General features: G+C 45.6%; 2 protein-coding genes across 8 annotated transcripts in view; both read right to left on the bottom strand.

Moving 5' to 3' along the window:
- Window positions 1-265: 265 nt before the first annotated feature.
- TNFRSF6B (TNF receptor superfamily member 6b) lies at window positions 266-15,182 on the bottom strand. Its single transcript, XM_044985243.1, has 5 exons — window positions 15,033-15,182; window positions 12,471-12,653; window positions 11,038-11,416; window positions 8,707-8,904; window positions 266-1,423 (listed from the first exon to the last, which is right to left on the bottom strand). Exons 2-5 carry the CDS (start codon window positions 12,543-12,545, stop codon window positions 1,140-1,142), a joined length of 936 nt encoding a protein of 311 aa, XP_044841178.1. The 5' UTR covers window positions 12,546-12,653; window positions 15,033-15,182; the 3' UTR covers window positions 266-1,139.
- An 8,637-nt stretch (window positions 15,183-23,819) lies between these two features.
- The window catches only part of RTEL1 (regulator of telomere elongation helicase 1), a 115,956-nt gene continuing 114,135 nt past the window's right edge, over window positions 23,820-25,640 (bottom strand). For all 7 annotated transcript variants that reach the window (XM_044985237.1, XM_044985240.1, XM_044985242.1 and 4 more), the window contains one exon: window positions 23,820-24,779. In XM_044985237.1, coding sequence (XP_044841172.1) covers window positions 24,705-24,779 — 75 coding nt within the window. In that variant the 3' untranslated portion in view covers window positions 23,820-24,704. The remainder of the gene's footprint in view (window positions 24,780-25,640) is intronic.

The raw sequence follows: 25,640 nt of genomic DNA, 5'->3' as shown, positions 1-25,640 counted from the left end.
CACCAGTGCAAACCCTAGTGCAGACAGGAGAAGCTGCTATTTGCACTGGTGCCTGCTTGAAAGTATCAGAGGGGTAGCCGTGTTAGTCTGGATCTGTAAAAGCAGCAAAGAGTCTTGTGGTACCTTATAGACTAACAAACGTTTTGCAGCATGAGCTTTCGTGGGTGAATGTATGCATCCGACGAAGTGGGTATTCACCCACGAAAGCTCATGCTCCAAAATGTTTGTTAGTCTATAAGGTGCCACAAGACTCTTTGCTGCTTGAAAGTGTTTGCACTGGTTGAATGGAGTCTGATAGAGGTGTACACTTCCTATGCCAGGGGTTTGCATCGGTGGCTGAAATTGACACAACCTCTCGGTGCAGACAAGGATTAGTTTTTGCAGTCATGGTACGTGTGTGTTTGCATAAATCGGGCATTCCAAGACAGAGCCACATGAAGATAACGTGGAGTCTGAGGCAAATGTCATCTTTGCATTTCTCTGTATCAAACAAACATGACAAACTGTACAAAACATGGCACTGTAGAAATACATTTAAAAGAGGCTGTAACCAGTGACCCCAGGAGCATCTTATTGCTGACATCTCTCAGTGATAAACCCCTCTTTGAAAGTAATTTAACGTTGGAAGGTGAAAGGCAGCCGCCCCCAGGACACATTTGAATATCGTTTTAAAAATATGGTGCACTTTAAAATTAAACTCTGCACAGTGGCCCAAGGAAGGGCAACAAGGACCCTTGTGCAGTCAGAGATAGGACGTGCTCTCCCTGGAATCTTATGCATTTCGTTTCTGATAAAGTAAGAACATCATCTACTCCTCCTCCCCAGAGAGGAGGTTAATAGTCAAAGTGCAAGTTTCTCCCAGAATTCTCATCCACCTCCACTTGCAGTGAAGTTCCGCTAGCCGAGGCACAGACTGCATTACAGACTTCACCTGCGGCCAGGTTAGACAGACAGTGCACACACCCTGGGACAGTGGCCAGCTGTCAGAATGGAGAGGATCAGGAATGAGTGAGAGACTCACCATTCACAACCCCACCATTCATCTTCTCCAAGGTGCACCTCGAGTTAGTTTGTGGAAAGTTAATAAATTAATCAAGCTAGACAAAAACTAAAAACAACAAAAACCCTAAACAGTTCTGTTAATTTTCTGACTCCAAGGAGAAACGTTTCCGCACCATCTCTTCCACCGTATACAGCTTCGCTGCTCGGAGTGCATTCAGCAGCACTTTGATGAGCTCCAAGTGATCCTTCTTCAGCTGGGTGAGATACGTGTGGAACTTTTCCTGAAGGGCAGGCCTGGTGTCCTTGTGGAGGACCCCCTTTTGGTGCTGCTCGAGGATTTGCTGGAGGCGCTTCAGCTTTCTCACCGGGATGTTCTGGTAAACCACAAAATCGATCACGGCTTGTTCGCAGTCCTCGTTCCCTAGAGTGGGGAGGGAGAAGACCAGCATGAGGTTTAGAGCACAGAGATGAAAGAGCAAACCCCATTGCTCTTTGTGGATCAGAACTAGGAGAAAAACCCTAGTGCAACTGGAGAGGATCACGACATGAGGTCAGCAGCTGAGCCCCCCAAGTGGGCAGTCAACCAGCTGTCAGACCCAGCAGCACAGCCCAAGCTCTTAAAGAAATACTGTTCAAATTAGACAGTTAAAATTTGACCCTGACATTTGTCCAGTCTTATACGTGCTGGTCTCATCCCATGGCTTCCATGGATGTATTTGTCCTACTGATTCTTGCACAAGGCTTGCTGCGTACAGAGCCTGATTTTCAGACCTTGGTTATGTACACATCTTGGGCCCACGTTTGTGCCTGTATTACCGGATGTACACGTCAGAATCCCTGTGTGCGCACACACAGCTAGAGAGAGATCTGTGTGGCCACGAGTGTGCACATAATGGGATTTGCTTGTGAACGTGCTCACACACAAATACTGCAATGCATGTGCATGTGCAAAGCAGGGGCACACTAGTGCACTGACCTAGCATGTGATTATCGGCTCCAGCCTGCATGAAAGCACCTGAAGTTATGCAGATTTGTTTGTTTACTGTAAATCAAACTAGCTGAGGAGAGAATATTGATTGCCCGTGTGAGTTGCTGGATTGATGGGTTATGCATAGAGCTGAGAGAACATGTTTAGAATCATAGGACTGGAAGGGACCTCGAGAGGTCGTCTAGTCCAGTCCCCTGCACTCATGGCAGGACTAAGTATTATCAAGACCATCCCTGACAGGTGTTTGTCCAACCTGCTCTCAAAAATCCCCAGTGATGGAGATTCTACAGCCTCCCTAGGCAATTTATTCCAGTGTTTAGCCACCCTGACAGTTAGGAAGTTTTTCCTAATCTCCAACCTAAACGTCCCTTGCTGCAATTTAAGCCCATTGCTTCTTGTCCTGTCCTCAGAGGTTAAGAAGAACAATTCTTCTCTCTCTTCCCTGTAATAACCTTTTTATGTACTTGAAAACCATTATCATGTCCACCCTCAGTCTTCTCTTTTCCAGACTAAACAAACCCAATTCTTTCACTCTTCCCTCATAGGTCATGTTTTCTAGATCCTTAATCATTTTTATTGCTCTTCTCTTGACTTTCTCCAATTTGTCCACGTGTTTCCTGAAATGTGGCGCCCAGAACTGCTCACAGTACTCCAGCTGAGGCCCAATCAGCGCGGAGTAGAACGGAAGAATTACTTCTCGTGTCTTGCTTTCAACACTCCTGTTATACAGCCCAGAATGATGTTCGCTTTTTTTGCAACACTGTTACACTGTTGACTCATATTTAGCCTTTGATCCACTCTGACCCCCAGATCCCTTTCCCCAGTGCTCCTTCCTAGGCAGTCAGTTCCCATTTTGTGTGTGTGCAACTGATTGTTCTCTCTTAAGTGGAGCACTTTGCATTTGTCCTTATTGAAATTCATCCTATTTACTTCAGACCATTTCTCCAGTTTGTCCAGATCATTTTGAATTTTAATCCTATTCTCCAAAGCACTTGCAACCCCTCCCAGCTTGGTATCGTCCGCAAACTTTATCAGGGTACTCTCTATGTCATTGTCTAAATCATGGATGAAGACATTGAACAGACCCGGACCCAGAACTGATCCCTGCAGGACTCCACTCGTTATGCCCTTCCAGCCTGACTGTGAACCACTGATAACTACTCTCTGGGAACGGTTTTCCAACCAGTTTTGCACCCACTTTATAGTAGCTCCATCTAGGTTGCATTTCTCTAGTTTATGAGTATCAAAAGCTTTACTAAAGTCAATATATACCATCTACCGCTTACCCCTATCCACAAGACTTGTTACCCTGTCAAAAAAAGCCATCAGGTTGGTTTGATAAGATTTGTTCTTGACACATCCATGCTGCTGACAGTCACTTAGCACCTTATCTTCCACAAACCGATTGCTTAATTATTTGCTCTATTATCTTTCCAGGTACAGAAGTTAAGATGATGGGTCTGTAATTCCCCGGGTTGTCCTTATTTCCCTCTTTATATATTGGCCCTATATTTGCCTTTTCCAGTCCTCTGGAATCTCTCCAGTCTTCCATGACTTTTAGAAGATAATCATTAATGGCTCAGATATCTCCTCAGTCAGCTCCTTAAGTATTCTAGGATGCGTTTCACCATGCCTGGTGACTTGAAGACATCTAACGTGTCTAAGTCATTTTTAACTTGTTCTTTCCTTATTTTAACTTCTGATCCTACCTCATTTTCACTGGTATTCACTACGTTAGATGTCCAATCACCACCAACTTTTTTGGTGAAAACCAAAACAAAGTTGTCATTAAGCACCTCTGCCATTTCCACATTTTCTGTTTTGTTCAACCCAGAACAATTTACTTTTTGTTTCAGCAGGAGGAAAAATAAACAAATTTCAATTTTGGTTCAAGATAGGCCTGTCAAGCGATTAAAAAAATTAATCGTGATTAATCTCACTGTTAAACAATAATAGAATACCATTTATGTAAATATTTTTGGATTATTTCTACATATTCAAATATATTGATTTCAATTACAGCACAGAATACAAAGTGTACAGCGCTCACTTTATATTTATTTTTGATTACAAGTATTTGTACTGTAAAAATGATAAATTAAATCGTATTTTTCAATTCACCTCATACAAGTACTGTAGTGCAATCTCTTTATCATAAAAGTTGAACTTACAAATGTAGAATTATGTATAAAATAAAACAATGTAACATTTTTGAGCCTGCAAGTCCACTCAGTCCTACTTCTATTTCACCCAATCACTCAGACAAACAAGTAGGACTGAGTGGACTTGTAGGCTCTGAAGTTTTACATTGTTTGGTTTTTGAGTGCAGTTATGTAACAAAAAAAAATATCTACATTTGTAAATTGCACTTTCACAACAAAGAGATTGCACTACAATACTTGTATGAGGTGAACAGAAAAATACTATTTCTTTTGTTTTTCATTTTTACGGTGCAAATATTTGTAATCAAGAATAATATATACACTTTGATTTCAATTACAACACAGAATATAATATATAGAAAATGTAGAAAAACATCAAAATATTTAATCAATTTCAATTGGTAGGCTATTGTTTAACGGTGCGATTAATCGGGATTATTTTTTCAATCACAATTCATTTTTTTGAGTTAATTACATGAGTTAACGGCCATTAGTCGACAGTAGTTCAAAGCAAACCAGATTTTGGTTTTTTTTGTTAGGATTTTTCAGTTCAGCCAGCAAACTAAAAATCAGTCCAACACTCAGCTCTCATGGGTTGAAGAAATGGCACTCGCCTCATTAAAATTAAGTGCTCAGGTAAAGGACTCAGATAGAAAATGGGGGGAGAGACAGAGGGAAGGTACCCCATTGGTCAATGTTAGACCCACCTCCTAGGGCTAGAGGTGCCACACTTGTGGGAGGCACTAGCGACTCTGGGATATGGTTACTTTGATTTGGGTCTATGCACTGCAGTGTGGATGTCAGAGCCCTAGGATCGAACACATGTTAGAAAAGTCTTAACCTAGGGTTAAAATACAATGTAGATACTCCAGCCCAGGCTTCCTAACACGGGTCAGCTGACGCGAGTCCCAGTAACCCTGGGCTTACCCTAAAGGGCCACGTTCATCCCCTGTGTAAATGCACAGAGTGAATTTGGCCCTATATGTCGTACTGCAGGCCAGAAGCTCACAACAGAGATGGACCCAAGAGATCAGGATTGAAATGCTCCCAAAACGTAGCCCAGACATGGATTAAGGCAGGGGCTTTCAGGGCTGCAGCCCGGGACTCTGGCTCAAGGGGAGCCCCGCAAAAATAAATCACAGGAGCAATCTCTGGGGCTCTCAGGCTGCCTGTCCTGGCCTCACGCTGCTGGCATATCTCTGCGGCCCCTGATGGGGGGGAAGGGAAGGGAAGGGGACGGGGAAGGAGGCTCCACGCGCTGCCCCTGCCCCCAGCACCAGCCCCGCAGCTCCCGCCATTGGGAGCTATGGGGGCGGCACTTGTGGGCGTGGGCAGTGCACGGAGACACGCTGTCTCCCTCCCGCCAGGGGCGTGCAGAGACGTGCCAGCAGCCAGCCACTTCCAGGAGTGACATGGGGCCATGGCAGGGAGGTAGGCAGCCTGAGCCCTGCTGCGCCACTGTCCGGGAACTGCCGGTGATAAGCACCTCCCGGCCGGAGCCTGCACCTCACACCCTCTCCTGCACCCCAACCCCCTGCCCCAGGTCAGAACCCCCTCCTGCACCCAAACTCCCTCCCCGACCCTGTATCCCCTCCTGCACCCCAATCCCCTGGTCAGAATCCCCCTCCTCCACCCAAACTCCCTCCCCGACCCTGTATCCCCTCCTGCGCCCCAATCCCCTGGTCAGAATCCCCCTCCTGCACCCAAACTCCCTGCCCCAGGTCAGAACCCCCTCCTGCACCCAAACTCCCTCCCCGACCCTGTATCCCCTCCTGCACCCCACTGCCCTGGTCAGAACCCCCTTCTGCACCCAAACTCCCTGCCCCAGGTCAGAACCCCCTCCTGCACCCAAACTCCCTCCCCGACCCTGCACCCGCTCCTGCGCTCCAATCCCCTGGTCAGAATCCCCCTCCTGCACCCAAACTCCCTCCCCGACCCTGTATCCCCTCCTGCGCCCCAATCCCCTGGTCAGAATCCCCCTCCTGCACCCCAATCCCCTGCCCCAGATCAGAATCCCCCTCCTGCACCCAAACTCCCTCCCCGACCCTGTATCCCCTCCTGCACCCCAATCCCCTGGTCAGAATCCCCCTCCTGCACCCAAACTCCCTGCCCCAGGTCAGAACCCCCTCCTGCACCCAAACTCCCGCCCCGACCCGGTATCCCCTCCTGCACCCCAATCCCCAGGTCAGAATCCCCCTCCTGCACCCAAACTCCCTCCCCGACCCTGTATCCCCTCCTGCACCCCAATCCCCTGGTCAGAATCCCCCTCCTGCACCCAAACTCCCTCCCCGACCCTGCACCCGCTCCTGCACTCCAATCCCCTGGTCAGAATCCCCCTCCTGCACCCAACCTCCCTCCCCGACCCTGCACCCGCTCCTGCGCTCCAATCCCCTGGTCAGAATCCCCCTCCTGCACCCAAACTCCCTCCCCGACCCTGTATCCCCTCCTGCTCCCCAATCCCCTGGTCAGAATCCCCCTCCTGCACCCAAACTCCCTCCTAGACCCTGCACCCGCTCCTGCACCCCAATCCCCTGCACCAGCCCAGAGCCCCCTTCTGCACCCAAACTCCCTCCCAGACCCCTCACCCCCTCCTGCACCCCAATCCCCTGCCCCAGATCAGAATCCCCCTCCTGCACCCCAATCCCCTGCCCCAGATCAGAATCCCCCTCCTGCACCCCAATCCCCTGCCCCAGATCAGAATCCCCCTCCTGCACCCCAATCCCCTGCCCCAGATCAGAATCCCCCTCCTGCACCCCAATCCCCTGCCCCAGATCAGAATCCCCCTCCTGCACCCCTATCCCCTGCCCCAGATCAGAATCCCCCTCCTGCACCCCAATCCCCTGCCCCAGATCAGAATCCCCCTCCTGCACCCCTATCCCCTGCTCCAGCCCCCTCCTGCACCGAACTCCCTCCCAGACCTACCCTCCCTGCACCCCAGTCCGCTTCTGCGCCAAACTCCCTCCCAGGAAAAAGACTTGTATACAGGGGCCCCAGGGCCCAGAGGAAAGCTAATCCGGTCCTGGAGTCACGTCTGTTTACACTAACAGAAAATTTAAGCCTATCTACAGAGTTTGTATTTGTATACAATTACTGACGTGCCAGTGTGTATCTGTAGCTATGTACATACAGACGTACGCAGGCATTGTACACACAGGCTATGTGTTCCTGCTGCGTAAGAACACTCTTGCAAATTGGGAGTTAAAAATATCCCTCCATTCATAAATTTCCCGTTTTGCAAGTGCACTGTTGCTTAAGAGATGAGTGTGTGTCTATAAACAACCCCAGGGCAGGGTTCAAAGCGAGTTGCTGGGCACGTGCTGATGACAGATTGTCACTTGCTTCTTTTCCAATGAACATCTCAGCTGCTAAAAATTGCCCCTTTGGGGAAAAGCCGACTCAAGGAATGGGGCAAGAGTTAAGATTCCTGTTATGGAATTGCCAATCTCTGCTCTGACTGGAATTGACTGAAATTCCATTGCATCAAATTCTTGACGAGGAGAGAAGAATATTGACCAGGGAGAGGGACTCTGGGGGGATGGAAAACAAGAGATTCCTTCTGACACATTTGCTGGGGGAAGCATCCGTTCTGCTGCATGGTGGGCAAAGGGAAGCGATTGTTTGTTGAAGACACAGAGGCCAGATTCTGCTCTCTGTTACACCTATACAGCCTCATGGACGCCAAAGGGACAGATTCACTACGACGTGGGAGCAAATCCATCGTCTTCATTCCCGCCCAGAGCATTTGGTCCAGTGCAGTGGCTGCCTGGCTCAGGTATATGGCAATCTGCCTCAGTGGGTCAGCTTGAGAATGAAGGTTAAATGGGAAGGGGTCACTAACTAGAAGTGAAACCAAAATTTAAACAAGCTAAAAATAGAGCCTGGTGGCCGCAGTCGGGAGAGGCAGCACGAGCTGCCCTGTCTGCGGCACACCACTTCTGCACCTGCTGCAGACTCCTGAGCTATTTCCAGTTCCCTGCATGATTCAGTGCGGTGTGTCTTGGGCTGCCAGACGGACAGTGCTAGATACTTCAGAACAACATGTTCTCACTACTACTTCAGACTGCACGTAACAGGCTGACTCTGACATGCCTTGTGCCTTGATGCAGGCAACATCTGGGGGCAGGAGATCAGCCAAAAGGAAAGGTGCCAACTAGGAGATCTTCCTGACAGTTAGACTGAGAGCTCAGGATGAGAGGAAAACAGGGGCAGGGACAAGCCAAGGAAAGTGCCATTAATTGAAGGTGACAATGGCTGGCGAGGGTGCCGGGGGACCCTGTCTAAGAGGATCTTAGCCAAGCTTTCAGTGAATTCGGGGGGGATTAGTTTGTCCTTTTTGTAGTTCAATTAAAACCAGTTTTGTACTTTTAAATTCCACTGGAACCGATCCTATACATTGGGGTAGAACAAGCTTCGCCGGAAAATTTCACTCCAGCCCGGGTAGCAACATGATTCTAGCACATGGGTTCCCCTCCCCCCCGCCCAGGCAGACCTGAATAATCCCCCACTTGACGTCTGCTAATGCTATTCCGTCCCCAAGCGGACCTGGCTCCTCACCTGACTCCTGGGTGCTGTTTCCCTTGAACATCCTGCAGGTGGTGCACAGGGTGTCATGGAACTGGTTTCCTACGACATTCGTCTCCTTCCCCTGCTGCAAGCAGCTCTGGTGTGCCTTGCATGGCTCTGTGCTGGAGCTGGAGGACGAGAAGAACCCCTGGGGGCACTTCTCGCATTTCGTGTTCTGATGGGGAGTACCTGCAAAACGGGGCACAGAAAGAGTCTGAGCAGTGAAATAAATACCTGCAGTACACGTCCATTGTGTTTGGGATAATGGCCCCTTAGGGAGCACGGTAAAAGAAGATGGCCCGATTCATGGTTGTCTTGTGCCTATGTAGTCATTTGCACCAGTGTAAAGTGAGCGCAAGCCACTACCCGATGTCTGGCACCCACTGTGCACTGGTGTAAACGAGTGCTTAAGGTGAAAAGCAATGGTGAATCTGGCCCCAAGTCTGCATCTGGTAGTGCTGAGTTCCCTCTGGGCATAAGGGGATATCAGACAGAGATTAGGCTCTGTGTACACATCATTCATAGGATCAGAGAAGGGGCCCTGCCCTGAGTCCAGTCCCCATCCTTCAAGGAGGATGAGCAATTACCAAACTTAGGATCTGGCTGCAAGACAGCCCAATGCTGGGACCCCAGCCAGCTGGGTTGGGAACACCAACTCGCGTGTTGAGGAGCATAAACAAACAAGGCAGAAAATCAAATCATAAGAGAACAGCCAGCATGCCAGGAGAAGCCACACATGGGACAGAGCGCTCAGCCTTTACGGAAGCCGACGAGCCCTGCACATGAAACTAACGGGTGAATCTCTGATCTCAGGAGTCACTGCTCCAAAGCATGCAGCCCGCATCCTGCTACAAAGCCCTTTGAAGAACTTGCCACATCTGTAACATCAGCCCACCGCCTTGGTGTGCGGCCAGACTCCTCCCTATTTCTGGATACCCAAGTAGTCGCAAACGTGGAAAATAAATGCCCCTTCCAGCTATATCGAGAAGCCTGCCTGCATCTCACTGTGGTTTGCATTCATGACTTCTGGGCTTTGTTACCGTCATTCCCTGGGTAGGAAGGTAGCATGCTTGGCACGAAGCCACTAACCTTAAAAAAGGCACAGCTGGTGCAGAATGAAGGAGCCCATCACCCCACGGTTTCACTCCCTTCAACTGGCTCCCCATCCTACTTATATGGCCTCATCACTGTCATCTGAGCACCTGGTCAAATTCAACCTACACGGAACTGGCCTAAATGACCGGGCACCTGGCTCACGCTGCCTAATCATGGCATCTCACAATAGACATATTCCATGGGAACAAGCCATCAACCGCCCACATGAGACTCATGTGCGCAGAAGACAAGGCTTTCCCGGTGACTGGCCTATACATCTGGAAGACTGCCAGGAAAACATGGCCAAAAAAAATTTCTTCAAAGTAGGAGGCAAAACACACTGCTAGACCGAGCCTGCCTACTGCAGCTTAGAACCAAAACTGCAGCTTAGAACCAAAATAAATAGAGGCTAATCCTTGATGACTGGAGCGGGGAAGGAAAAAGACAGAGAGAGAGAGAAATACATCTTGGTGTGCATGTTGTAATTCTGGATAGCCCTCAAATACCATAGGGAAGGGGGTAATATAAAAACTAGACAGAGTTGTGATACGGAAAAAATAAAAACTCCCTAATATCCTTCAGTAATCCATGCATCATCCTGAGCTAGAGAGCTATGCTTCTGAGTCACCCTTAAATGCTCTTTGTTACATACCTGCTTTTGGGGGGCGGGGGGGAGAGATCAGTCTTATTTTCATTTGCCCCTTTCCCATCTTTAATATATGCTTTCAAAATCACCAAATAAGGATTCCAGAAAGCAGCCCCATGGCTAAGTTCATTTGTCAGTGCTGTCCCAGTATTGAGACACCAAGCAAACCTCTTCTGGTCCTCACAATGAACCTTCCTTGCCCACATGCCTTATTGCCTTCAGCCCTGGGTGCCCACGAGAGATTATGGCCAAATTAGCAGGAACCATTGAAATATTTATACTTCTATCGAGGTAGCGGTGTACTTGGACAACAGTAGTAAGATGTTGCTTCAGGGGATGTAGCCACTAGATGACGACATTCTCTTACTCACTTGAGTGGATCTGACATCCCATCCAACAGAGGGCAGCGATGCACATATATATGGTGAGAAAATACACACGCATAATGTCAGATTATCCACTACTGCTATTTAACAGGTGTCTCCTGGATTCTGACAGGACGGTAATAGCATGAGAATATAAGGAGGCCCTTAGACACAGCTCTACATCCCTTGCCTCAGTACCCCAGCTGCAATACATACCCAGCTTTACTACTCCAAACCCGGGAGGACACTTGGCATGCTTGATGCAGAACTCGGACTCAAAGTAGTAGCCGTGCCGACACTGGCACACTCTGTTGTGGGTGGAGTTGCACTGATGCAGCTCGACCTGCAGCTCTCCGCAGATGACGTTGCAGTATCGGCATTTCTCCAGGTAGTTCCAGTACTGCGTGTAGTGCAGATCTGGACACGGTGCGCACACTGTGGGTTTGTCTCTGGTGCAGTGCTGTGCCACAAAGGTTCCCGGCGGGCACTGATGGCACACCACTTTGTTGTTAGTCACGGGGTCTCTCCATGGGTAGGTGGGAGTGGTGCTGGAGATAGGCACAGCCAGGAAAAGCACAATAGCACCAACCATCCACTAGTGTAAAAAGACACAAAGAACTATCAGACTTTCACTTGCCCTCTTGCAGAGGGGTGTCCCAATTACAGCAGCTGGGTACCAGAATGGCTTCCCATGATTACCACTGGGGCCATGAGAAACCATTCTGGATCACACTGTTATCTGCCCCATCTATCTCCTCCTCCCACTCACCTTTCCACGCTGCCCCATAGGCATGGAATGTGCCCCCCATCCTGACTCTCTAAACCCCCACTTCTGCCCACCCTAAGTGCCTCCTTAAGAGCTGCTTCTCACCATGCCCACAAGAAGTGATTGAAACCAATTTTAAAAATCCGCTTCATTCCTCCTCCCTCTGGGCTTCCCAGCATAAGCCCTCTTGTCCCTGCTGGCTCTCAGCCCTTCAGGGCAGGGCCTTTCCATGTTGTCTCTTGCACAGCACACTGCAGACAAGGACCTATTTGAGCAGCCAAATTCACGGAGATCCCTGAACAAGTACTGTCTATGTTCCATAACCCTCTGTAGTGCCCCACGCTGGTCCAAAGGGGAGTTTTGCCATTGACTTCCATGGGGCGAGGATGTAGCCCTTAGCGGCCCCAATGCAGAAGTGCAAAGTTCGAGTGAATAGAGCTGCTTTGGGATTACAGGGTTTCCCCGGCTTGCAGTGGTGTAGGGAATTTTACCAGACAGGAGCCCCAGGAAAAGCAGAAAACAAAGACACTCAGATACAGAGCCCTCAAAGAGGAGCAGAGGGATTGAACTAACTTCCTGAAATTTACCAACACCCGGCCAGCTTTAAAAGAAAAGAAATGAGTTGGACTTTGAGATGGGAGAAAATTACAATTTAGAGCCTTTTAGAACATCAGGTTCTGACTAAGGACTGAAGGCCCCGGGGTGTGTGGAGCAGGAGTTTTCCATCAAATACAAAGACACTAACATTTTCATACAAATTTAAACCCCTTTGAGAAACAAGGGGGGCTTCACTAAAGGTCTGGAGAGCCACAGAGCCTTCTTTGGTTCCCCACTTCCTGTGAAAAACACATTAGACCAACATCAAGAGCAAACAGGCAGTTACCTTGGATGAATGTCTCACATGCAGTGTGTGGTTGGACAGCATAGCACTGTGGATGGTATTAGTATTAGAACTCATGATATTTGGAGACGTCTTCAGATGCTTGGATTGGGCCCTAGAATGATGTCTGGGCTGCTTCTCTTCCCCTGGGATACAGCGATGCTAATTTCTGCTAAAGTTCCAGCTCTGTTGCATTGAGAGAGAGACACAGTAAAGAGCATGAATTATTAGTGGGCAGCTCTTACCCAGGATGCTGTCAATATCACTACACAGAAGTGATGCCCTGCTTGGTCCCGGTGTGTCCAAAAGGCTTGCTGAAGAAGCCCAACAAGAACAAGAGTTACAGCCGCTCACCAAAGGCTGAGATCTCTCCCTCCTGGCTATAAGCAGAGATCCTCTTTACTGGGATCTCAACAGCAACATTCAATCAGCCCCAGAGTTGGGGGCACAAGTCCAATGTTCACAGGGTGCTCTGGAACGCAACAATGTTATGCGTGATTGCAGTATCGGTTATGCAACACCGGGTCATTGTGTAGTACAGATGGGGTCCTAAGGAAGGGAAGGGACTCAGTGACTTGGAGACAGGGAGTGGGGAAAGAAAGTCACCGCAATCCACTCAGAATGAGGTTCCTAGAGCATACCCCAGGGACCGGCAGAGTGGGCAATTTTGAACTGTCTCCACTTCCTGGAGTTAGAGTCGTCTGGTCGTTATGGGCCCCTATGGATTTAAAGAGAACATAGAAGAGGGTATTGCAGTAGTCACATTGAAGAAATGATACATGGATAAGGGTTTTGGCAGAGCAGAGATCTAGGTAAAGTTTAATTCTCTTGAGCCTGGAGATGTGCAGCAGGTGGATTCACAGACAAAAGGAGATGTGAGAAGGAAACTGTCAGACAAGGATGATTCAGAGTTTTCTTAGAAGATCTGGATTAGAGAGAGCAGTAGGGAGTCAGACTCAAAAGTCACAGAATTCTTTACTCAGAAGGTGGCCTCCGAAACATTTAACACGAGGAAGTTATGTGTATCTAGGAGCTGGCAAAGTCAAGACTGGCATAAAGATGAGAGATGGAGGGAGCAAAGAATGAGATGATCTTTTTGCACTGGTATAATTGCATGACATTTGGTAAACAATTATCCCCTATGCTATTATTGCCCACTGCTCAGTGTACATTACGCATTCCCTTCTGTGCCTGATCCACAGAGGATGTCTGCTACAGCTACCAACCAGGGGACTTAGACCTTTAGCTCAAGCTGTTGAAAGTCTGGCCTTAGCTCCAGAGATCCTGGGTTAACCCCCTGGTGATGACTAACATGATAATTGTTACCCTATGACCTGATTTCATTCAGTATTTTAAAAAGAAATAGCTGAGCTACAGCAGTTTAAACGTTAACTCTGAGCCTTCAGTAAAAAAGTCTATGAAAAAGTGATATGGATTTTTATCAAGGGTCTAACTGAATATTTAAGAAGCACAATGCAGTAATTCTGAAACTGATACATACAAATTTCTACCAGAAAAACTAGAACAAGCTGCCAGGCAAGTAGTCTGGTCTATCAGCTTAAAACCATCTGCTTTATAAAGTTTGTAATTACATATTAAAGCTCTTACAATTTACTGGGGGGAAAAAAGGACACTTGAAAATGTTACCCCATTTAACAACATGACGTAGGAGCCTTAGTCTCATTGAAAGTCAAGGAGAACATCACACACATTTCATCAACCTGGTCTGCAAAGGTGCTGATGGCTTCCAACTCCCTCTGAAAAATCAGTCTGCTATATCTATACCTCTCTCTCTAGATACACACACACAGTTTGCATATACACATGATCATATATGATACACAGACATATATGACGCACACTCATAAAAATCAGTCCTAATCACACAAGAGTACAAAATTATGAAATAAAAAAGACTGATGCAAACCTTACTTTCTATCCTGTCCTGTATTTCTAGGGCTTCTAGTTTTAGCTTTTCACTGATAAATACTGCGATAACACCCCATTACAAAAATAAATAAAACTGTGTTTACCCAATAAACACCAGAAAAACACTGGAAATTGTTACTAGTAGCTAAGGGCTTGTCTACACAGAGCACTAGTGCGCATTACAGGGGGTATGATTTCTAAAGCACACAAATGTGTTGCGCATAATTAGTCTGTCGACCCTGCTGGTGCGCACTGAAGTGTCCCTAGTGTGCTTTAATATCACACTGTTTGAACCAGAGATACACCAAAGCGCGCCTGGGAATCTGACAAGGAGCTTACGCTTTACAGTGTGTGCTCCTGCAATGAGTAACACACACACGTGCTCACTGCGGCAGCGTATACAGAGAGAAAGCCCCTGAAAAACCTCAGATTTCTAGACACCTACATAAAAACTCAAAAAATAGCTAAAAACACCCCCATCCCCAAAGTGAAATTAATAAACCCTGAAAAACTGAAGCCCAGCTGAATAAAGCGAATTCTTACACAAAGATATCCACATCCACATCCACATCCACATCCACATCCACATCCACACACCCCCCAGAGCCAGCCAGCGGCTGCCTTTCCCCTCCTTACCGGGCTGAGCGCTGGCGCTCACAGCTGCTGCCCCTGCTGCCTCTGCCTCCCTGGCCACACACCCAGCCACTTTATAACGCCGCCAAGCCCAAGCCCAAGCCCAAGCCCTGCCCCCAGAGCCAGGCCTGGAATTGCGTAAGAGCGACGGCGCCGTGATGAATCATCAGCTGCCAGCTCGGGGCAGTCCGCAGGGAGCGGGGCTGCTGCGGCGCAGGATCCAGCCCCTGCCGGCTGCCTGGCTCCCCTCCGGGTGCCAGGGTCTCCTCCCCGCGCCAGGCGCAGCGCAGCGCCCCGCGGGGCGCGCTCCCTCCCCGCGTCCCGCTCTCCAGCCGCTCGCCGCGCCAGGACGCAAAGCAGAGGGCACACGTGTCCCTTACCTGGGAAGCCGCCGCGCCTCCCTGGCTGGGGAGAGGCACAAGAGGCCAGAGCTGCTCCCCACCCAGCAGAGGGGACGGGTCCCCCAGTGAGGGCCGCAGTACAGGGTGACCAGCAGTGTCTAAGGCAGCCCCCCATTTCATTCATCAGCAGCCCCCCATGGGCTCCTCCTGGGGACTCCCACCGGGCTCTAATCACACTAGACCGCTCCAGAAGGGGGGGGTCACCTCCCCTTTTCAGCCTGGCTGGGCTTGCGGCTGTATTTAACTGCAGGTGAAAGTACCTGGGAGCTCAGCGCTTTCTGAAAATCGGGCCTGTTTAAGGTGTCCCAGGTTGTTTCCCCCACCCCACCCCCTTGCAGCACCCAGAATCATGGGGGCAGGGATAGCTCAGAGCATTGGCCGCTAAACCCAGGATTGAGAGTTCAATCCTTGAGGGGGCCATTTAGGGATCTGGGGTCAAAAAACCCCAAAACAACCAACCTCTCAAGGACAATACTTAGTCCTGCTAGCAATGACCTTTCAAGGTCCCCGCTCTATGAGACAGGTATATCTCCATTTAGGCACTTTGGAAAATCAGGACTTCTCTCTTTCCCTGGGGGGGGGTCTGGTCCTGTTCCCATTGAATTCAATGGCAAAACTCCCACCAGAGCAGGACTGGATCCACACTCTACAACAATGAACGCACACAGTTCTAAAAGACATCCAGAAAGCTGCCTAACTTATCTGCTTCCTTTTCCTGGGAATACTTTCTTCTTTTGCCAAAACACAACATAAAAACCCTGTTACTTGAAAGCTTGGCTCCACTTTCCCATTCACACATGGGCAGGGGTTAGAATTTTCTAACAATAATTAATTGCCATGTCCAGGCAGTTTTGTAGGTACTGTATTTGAATAAAAACTGTGTGCATGCACACACGTGTATATGCCTTGAATATTTGTCCAGGAAGCAAATGAGATCTGAAATTTTGCACATGCACCGTCTGCACTCTCGTTTGGGTATTGCACATTTTACCCGGACACATCAGTAACTGATTTACCCGGGGGAAGGCAGGGAAATTCCCCCTCTATACATTCTCTTCCCTAGCTGTAAATGTTCAATAACTTCCCAGTCAGGGAATCTTTTTGTCACATATATTTGTTGCATGCATCATCAGTAGCTAAATATGCCCCATTCCCCAATGTCATAAGATCCCAGCACAGCATCACAGGCCACAAAGACCATTGCTATCATCATTACTAGGGGAAGGTGAGGAATCTCGCAGAGAAAAAACTACCCCAGGCACTCCCTAGAGTTTCACTTTGTAAGTTGCTACTACACTATCCCCCTCCATAGATCTAGCAAACTGCTCCTCTGGCCAAAACTCACAGGAGCAGGGACCAAGCATTCTCAGACCCTGGCCACAGCTATGCATTCCCCTCATATAAGAGCCATGATTGACCACTAGACTGATCATCTTCAAACAAGTAATGGTAAAGCGCTTACTTGCCTTGGCTTTTCTATAGTAACTGAACCTTCCCGGGGTGTCCAATATAAAGAGAGAAAGTCAATGTGTAAATACTATAGTGATGTTCCTTAGCCAGAAGCTACAGATCCTAAGGATCCATGGGGCAAGTAGATAACCACACTGATCCACAGCCATCCCACTGGCTAGATCTCTTCTCTGCCCTGCAGCCTAGGAAATCTTCCCACATAAGGGTTCATCGGCTAATCCCCTCTGGCTGCACAAGATCCCTCTCTAAGTGTTTGGGGGGAGAGCCGCAAAGCAGAACACCCTGACTCAGGTCTGTGAGAATCAATGCCCCATGTCTAATTCTCATCAGAAATCCTCAGAGAGCAGCGGCTTCTCATTTCTGACCCATGCTACCCTAACCACCCCATACAATCCAGCCAAACCCGGTGGTACGTCTGCAGACAGCCTCTGTGCACTCCATGGCAATGAACGTGCGCCAGAGCCCACTGCTCTTTCTTGTGCTCCACTTTGCTTACAAGTACTTCTGGCCTCCCTTAGCTCATACTCCTTCCACCTGTGCTAGCAGAGTTACTCCTGACTGCCTGTAGGCACTATTATCAGCACTTCAGTATAGGGGCAGAACTGCTGCCCTACCAAGCTGGTATCTTGCCTCTAATCTCCTTACACTCTGACCCCTATCCCCCAAACAAGTATCTCTTGTGTTAGAGAGTGAGAGAAGCAGGGCAGAAATTGATAGCACTGTGCTAGTTAGAGAACAGGAAACTCAAGGCACTTTTTTTCATTTCCTTCCAACAAACAGGAGAAAAGAAAACGGGCTAGGTACAAAGCCACACACTGTCACACTCTGCATTGACCTTGGGGAATCTTCCATGGAGTATTTTTCCCCTTTTGATGTTGCAATTGCTGCCCACAGACACACACATATAGCAAAACATCTTATGATCACATAAGCCTGAATTGTTCTTCCCCTTATTTTCCTGGCATTCCAAGGATGTTTTGTAAATAAATGGTCAGTTGTGCTCACTAGGTAGTGACAAAGCATTTCTGAGCACCTCCTGCGTAAAACACAAGTATAAAACCTCTTCATTTAATTTGTATTGGAAACCATTCAGGATTGTACCACAAATTCAACTTTAAGGTGTTGAACAGTGAAAAGTGATTATGCAGAATAGCGCCTGCTTACTCTGCCAATCAGCAGCTGGCCTTTTATTTCGGTTTTACTACTTTTTATTGTTGTTAGCGCTGCAGAGCCAATGCAGTATGGGAGAGGGAGCTGAATTCTATTCAGGTTTGCACATAAACAGGATTGTTAACTAAACTCCTATTGCAGATGACTACTGGTGATGCACAAACCAAAAAGAATGTAACTTAAGCTGCCAGGGCTGGCACAGTTAGACCTCCCCAAAATTGCTTTTTTATTTGCAAACTGGACAGATTTATCTAGACATCACTGAGACAATACATAGAAAACATCATGTTGCCATTGTTAGACATTTTTCAAAATAAGACTCCACTTTACAGGCTCAAAGCTCTATTTCTTATTAAAACTCTCCTACATAGGTTCTAATCACCACAGTATCTCAGCATCTTCCCTTAGTGTGTATTAAGCAACATGACTAACTTCTGTCGCATGTTTATTTTCTCATCCTCTTCCCAGTGTGAGAAGCATGTGCAGTGGAGTGCCTTGTTTTGGTAGGGTCTCGTCTTTCTTTAATAAATATTCATGTTGCTGTGTATTCAGGTTACAGAAGGCAGGTCAAAGAAATGCACTTTGCACTTGGAGCGGAAGGAGGTGGGGTTTGTGATGGGTTCTCCAAGAACATTGCTCAAATAAAGACTGCAGGGTCAAACACCTAATGTGCAAATCACTCAACATCCATGATATTGATAATTTAACACAGGTGCAACATTAATGTAACATTCTATAGATACAGTTCTATGCCTAAGCATGCGTGCATGCTCTCTCTCACTATATATTTTATTTCCATAAACACACACACTATACATATATATATATATATATATATATATATATATATATATAGTGTATGCACTGCATATGTTACTGTATAGCCTCCCTTTTGACCATCTTAAAAAAAAAAAGTTTGTGGTGCAAACATGCTGCGCACCAGGCAATAGCTTAATGAATGCAGTTACTGCGAGTGACCCCGTCGTGCCCCCCAGAGGAAGAGGCCGTGTTTCCCATCCAAACAGGTCCCCCAATTACTAGCATTCAACAACCTTCAACGGAGAGTCATGTACCATGCGTTTTGAAAAGCAAATGCAAAACCTCTTATCAAAAGAAAACAAAATGCAAAGCAGAGAGTCAGACATGGGGGAGACAAGTGGGAATTTCCTCCCAAAGAACCAGCCATTGCTTGAGTATCCTGCACAGACTAGAATTAAGCAGGACCTGCACTGAGCATTTCCTCTGACTGAGCAGGTGGAACTAATCTTTAGTTGGAAACACAAAACTATCATACCTCCAACTCTAGGTCTGTGTTGGCTCTGCTCCCATTCTGAAGGGTGAATTCACATTTGAATCCTTGTTTTTACAGCTACTGGACCTGTCAAAGATCAATCTTATAATGTTACCAGAATTTGAAAAAGGATCGGACATTTGCGTGGAAGTCAGACAGGATTAAAAAAACTATAACCCAGTGTTTGGAAGGGATAGAAGCCTTCAGGGCATAAACCAACCTCTAACGATGGGGTTAACTTGTAGCTATCCTTGAGCTGGTTATTTCCTGTGACTATTGCAGGGTTTTTTGTACATTTCCTCTAATACATCTGATTCTGGCCACTGTCAGACAGCCGATACTGTGCTAGCTGGAAATGAAGTCTAGTCTGGTCTGGCAATTCCTATCGTATGATAGAGAAGTAACGGGCTGACCTTTACGGGTCCATATTCCAAATGGGGTTTTAGCTTTATTGCCCTTATTTTTCAAAAGCATGATCTGTTCTGGATATTAACCTGGATGATTTGCAACCTCATTCAATCCAGTCACTGTCAGCAGGGGACTGGTAGGCGTTTGCTTCCTCAATATGCCCTTATCTAAATCATTTTATTAAAACTAAATTATATATGTATATATAGTAGGCAGACAAGCTACAAATGTCAAAGTTTGAAAGTAGCAGCCATTTCCCTGGAAAGCAGGGATTTGAGAAGGATGCTGTGAATATCTGGCTGCCTGTTAGTTTCTGTGGAGCTTTGACACACTTCATTCTCTGGTAACCAAAAGGCCAAATTTGTATCAACATATAATGGATTTTCACAGCCTGTTATTATCGTTAGCTACACATTCACTGAGGATATTTCCAAGAAGTTGCAAGGGATTGGATCATGTGTAAACATATGCAAATCTCTGAACAAGCTGAAATGGTAAACAGTCATACACAAATACTTTTGAATGGTTAAACAAGTGCAAGTGTTTATCTGGAAGATTTTCCCCTATTTCAGATGAAAAACAGATCTGCATGAACACCTTTTATTGCAGTATGTATATCAAGCAGCAGTTTAAACAGCACAATCATTCTGATGAATGAAACCACTGGATTTGCTAAATGAAAATCATTGGCTCATCTGCCAGGTGAATCATGGATATCTAGATGTTCCATTTAAAATTGGCACTTCGATACCAGTGAGTGGCTTCTGGCCCCGCAGCCAAACCCGAAGTATTATAGTTCATTTTTGTTTTATGATTGTAGTGCTCAGAGTTGGCACACTGACAGACACTACTAGAGAGCGAAATTCTGTATCCATGGAACAGCAGCAGCTTCCCCCACCCACCTCACCTCTGACCTTTAGGAAGGTAAGAGTACAGTAAATCAATTACTTAAATCCATTATTTTTGTGCTATAAACTGTGTTAATTCAGAACCCAGCTAGAGACCCATCTATTGGTAAGATCACGGGACTGAAACACTCTGGCAGGGTTCCCACAGGTTATGGTAGTATGAATAATAAATAATCATAACTCTGCCCACAATAATCATCATCCATCTCATAAATGACCACTCTACATTCCTCAAACTATCCCTTCCCCAAACGCTTGTGATATATATCGAGATTTACAGTTGGCCCAGAAGGTTAATAAATCCAGGGTCTCCAAATGTCTTCTTAAGATCCAACCACCCATCTTCCCTGCCCCCCCAAGACAAGCATGCAGAAGAATGTGAAATGAAGATATTCTAGTTTGGGGGTTTATGTTTTTGGGATGGATGAGGAAAACAGCATGGTCTCTCAACCTGGTTATCTTCCCACAAACTTTACTAAACAAATTTCTATTTCTGTTACCTGAATAATTATAATAATTTCCACCCACCAGACTGTGAAACCCAATAATCAAAAATAAGATATGAAGTAAAATCCAGCTGCATGAGTCTGCAGCAATTAAAGCTCCCTTAAACAGACACAGATGAAGTTATCATTTCAAGGGATATCTCCACTACCAAAAGTAGTCCAAAATTATACTCTTCAGTGAAAACCCATGGTCTATCCTGTACTGCAACTTCCCTCTAGTGGTGAAAGGAGCAAGGTGCAGTTCTTTTAAATGACAGGAACTTAACGAGGTTTTTCCACACAAGCAGAATCACAGACTGCACATTGCAGCGCACTGAAATATTCCACTGCCTCAGAGAGTTTCATTATAATAGAATCCATTATGATTCTGCTCTGTTCTTAAACTTCACATGCCACAGGCTGCACGGGCCTAATGGTATTAAGGTGTGAAATTAGCACCAAAAACCAATGGCTGGAACTAAACACTCAGGAGTGGTTGTGGCACTTGATTCATGTGATGATCTCAGGTAACTTACAAAGATGTGACAGGGTGAAAAGGATTAATCTAAGCTGCTTTTCACTGAATATTTTTGACTTCCATGAAGTCATGATTACTGATATATTTATTGTTAAAAAGGCATAAAGAGGACTCCTGATTAGAAAAAGTATTTAGGTTGAGGATGATGTCATGTGGCTCTAATACAAAGAAAATACCACCACTAAAAATATTTCATGATATTTAATGTGTGGAGACACCCTATCTGGGATGCCTGGTTTCCTCCACACCTATTCCTGTTTATCACACCACTGTATTATAGCCTCTCCCTCCCTGACCAGATGATAGCTTTGTGGTGTCAATCTGTTACAAGACCTTGTGGGCTTTAAAGAGCCAGGAGTTTGTTGCTGGCCCTGTTTCAGCCCTAGGGCCTTTCCAACATTACTATTTGCTAAATATCTTTCCTCTTGGTTTCCCTGCGTAAGTATAAAGCTTGAAGGGTGAAACCTCATTTAACTATTTCCCATCCATGTTTATAACTACTACATCCCTTTGTAAAAGCAGCAAAGGGTCCTGTGGCACCTTACAGACTAACATATGTATTGGAGCATGAGCTTTCGTGGGTGAATCCCCACTTCATCGGATGCATGTGGTGGAAATTTCCAGAGGCAGGTATAAATATGCAAGCAAGAATCAGGCTAGAGATAACGAGGTTAGTTCAATCAGGGAGGATGAGGCCCTCTTCTAGCAGTTGAGGTGTGAACACCAATACATCTCTTTGTGTTATTTGTCCCTGCTGATGTCTCCCACACCTAGCTTAGTATCAGCAGCACATTAGCAGAACTGACAAAAAGGTTTAAAAAAAAAAACGGACAAAAATAAAGTGTGTGTGTATCTGGCTGAAATCCTCAAAATAATCTGAGACCACTATCCAAAAAACAAAGGGGAAAAAGTGACATCTAGGTACTCAGAAAAGCCAGAGACAGGAAAAATAAGCTAATATGCTAACAGTAAGATACTGGTAAATTTAAATGTACAGTAAAATATGTCCACATATTAGGATATACTGAAGTCTGGGAGAATATATTCCAGCACAAGATTGTCCTCAGATCCATCTAAATCCTCATATTTCAACTTCCCCTTCTAATTATTCAGTCAGGTAGTAAGGAAAAGCTTTTGTATCATCATCACTGAAAAACAAAATACACCCCCACCTTCTTCCAGTCTGAACTTCTTAGGAAAAAACACAGAAGCAGTTAAAGCAATAGATGTGAATTCAAATTGGAGCACACATGCATACCCACAATTCCACATTTTGACACACTAAAAGTCACATACCACACATGCACAACTAAGCTGTTTCTAACTGAAGTTTCTTCTAATTTGTCAAAGACACTTTCCTAATTGTGGACAAAGTCCACGGCAAGTGTGAAATTTCAAAAATGGCAAGTTTTCAGTTATCAAAATGAGAAAAAAAGACCCTCTCAAATTTCTCAGACTATCACTCACCTTTCATTTTAGAATATATTGAAGATGGACAAAGGGAATTTTACCAAACTTTCCACCCAAAATCCACCTTTAGGCTAAGCAAAAGCAAATCAAATTTACCAAAAGGGTAATTCCATGACACCCCCTCACCCAAATTCTAAGCATCTGAAAGTCATATGTATTTGTCACTGATTCACAGACTCTAAGACCAGAAAGGGCCATTGTGATCATCTTGACCTTTTGCATAGCACAGGCCACAGGAACTTTCCCCAAAATATTTCCTAGAGCTGATGATCTTTTAGAAAAACATCTGGTCTTGATTTAAAAATGGTCAGTGATGGAGAATCCATCACAACACTCAGTACATTGGCCAGTGGTTAATTACTCTCCAATAAAAATGTATGCCTTATTTCCAGTCCAAATTTCCTAGTTTCAACTTCCAGCCATTATATCATGTTATACAATTTGACAACTGAAAACACAAGAGTGACAAAAAATTATCAAAGGACTGTTGCAAAAATATAAGAGTATTTAAAATCATATAGCAAAATGACGTCTATTTACTTCCACTTGGATTCAACGCCCACCTCTTCTAGACACAGTGGTAAACAAAAAGCCATGTACAATACACTCAGGATGTGCAAACTGGTTCATTTTTACTTAGTTTATTTCCACTGAAGATTTAAAATTGATACAATTCCTTAAATTAGCAAAACATTAATACCCCCCGTCAGAAAGTGAAAATATCGAAGTGTTTCTCTTTTCCAACTTGATGGAGTTTAAAATCAGTTTGTATGTTCACTTTGAAAGAACATGAATAGTCTTTTCACTCTCCCTGATACACTTCTGAAAACACAAGTATGAAACCATACAGACACAACAGGAGTGTGCAAGTGCCTCAGAAGAAGCTACGTCCTCTTTGGAAGCACGCTCAGTGCAACATTCAACACTTATAGCAATATAGGAAACAGGCTTCTGATTGGCAGGGCAGGCATAAATGAGTGGGTATAAGCACAAGATGTGCTGGGTCTGTACTACCGGTGAAGCGCAGTAAAAACAATTGGATTTAGAAAAAGGCTTTCACCACCTTACACCTCTGAAATCACCTAGCAGCAACAGCTTCTGTCAGTCACCAAAGGAAAGTGGTATTCCTGGAAAAGGGGATTCAATGGCACTACTGCTGCTCAGAAATTTTCCAGGATTGAGTAAATATTTGAGAGGAGGCAATTACTGAAAACATCCTCCAGGCTGTCAAAGTACAACCTAAAAGGACCAGAACATCACAAGAATCTGCTGATTTAAACAGAGAAGAAATGAAGATCCCCATTTCAATACAATTCCAAGGACAACATTTGCTTCTTTCCTCTCTTGCTGAAAGAGAAGTGGGAAGAGAGGTCTTTGGAGATTGATGAACTTTGCCAAGGAGAGGAATGATGCTGCGAGAAGCTGAGAACAAGGGTCCATAAATGAATGTGCACCCTGCCTCTTTTTCCAATCTCCTTTTCTGCTGGCTCTTTAACCAGTGCTGACGTGATGCACTTGCCTCTTGTCAGGGAGGTTATGGCAGGAAAAAAACTTGGGCTAAATGCTTCCTCTTGGTATCAGTTTGGCATTCTGGGCACTTTTTAGCAATCTGGGGAGACAGATGAACAAAACACAGATTACAGGCATTACATTTCCTGTCAAATGTCTGCATACAGTAGATCTGCAAAGGAGGAAGTCTACAGAATAGCAGTCTCAATACAAACATCAGTCACGCCCACCATTTGCCAGTCCCCAACAATTATAATTATTACAAACATACTTGATATGTAACCATTTAACTGGTTGTGACACAAGAAAGAAAAGGAAAAATCTCCTAATGAAGTAGCAATTCAAGCTGAGCGAATAATCAATTTTTCTGTTCAGGGGCTGAACCAAAAAAACAAACAAAAAACCCTGACAAAACACTTAGTTCGGCTCAAACTGAAAACTGATTTTTTTTCATCTCACCGAAACAAATTGACCTGAAACAAATTTTTTTTTCAGTTTGCTGTTTCAGGTTGTTTGAGTGTTTTTCACCTTTTTAATTAGATAAATTTCTAATTTCTAAACATCTTTCAAAATGAGATGTTAAACTGTTTAACTTAAAAATGATGAAAAGAAAACGTTCTGACTTTTTCAGTTGTACCCCCTTTTTTTCCAGGTAAAACTATCCACTAAATTTGACCCAAATTTTCAAGTAATTTTGGTGCCCTTACGAATGCACTTCTCAGCAACTTAGCCATCAAAAAAATTCTGCCCAATTCTTGTAGCAACTCATCCCACAGGAATGGTTTCTGTTAAACCAATTCCAATTGTGCAATTACTAAAAGGCTAAAATAAAGGGAAAAAATGCAGAATATGCAACAGCTGTTGCAAAAGTATTTGCAAATATTTGGTTGTTCAAAAAACTAAATCAGATAGTAGCTGAACTTCTTGAGCTCCCACTTCCTCTTGTACAATTCAAGCACAG

This window comes from Mauremys mutica, chromosome 13 (assembly GCF_020497125.1).
Source record: "Mauremys mutica isolate MM-2020 ecotype Southern chromosome 13, ASM2049712v1, whole genome shotgun sequence".
Lineage (NCBI taxonomy): Eukaryota > Metazoa > Chordata > Testudines > Geoemydidae > Mauremys > Mauremys mutica.
Note: the sequence above shows the minus strand (reverse complement) of the source record. Positions and strands in the feature narration are given on the sequence as shown.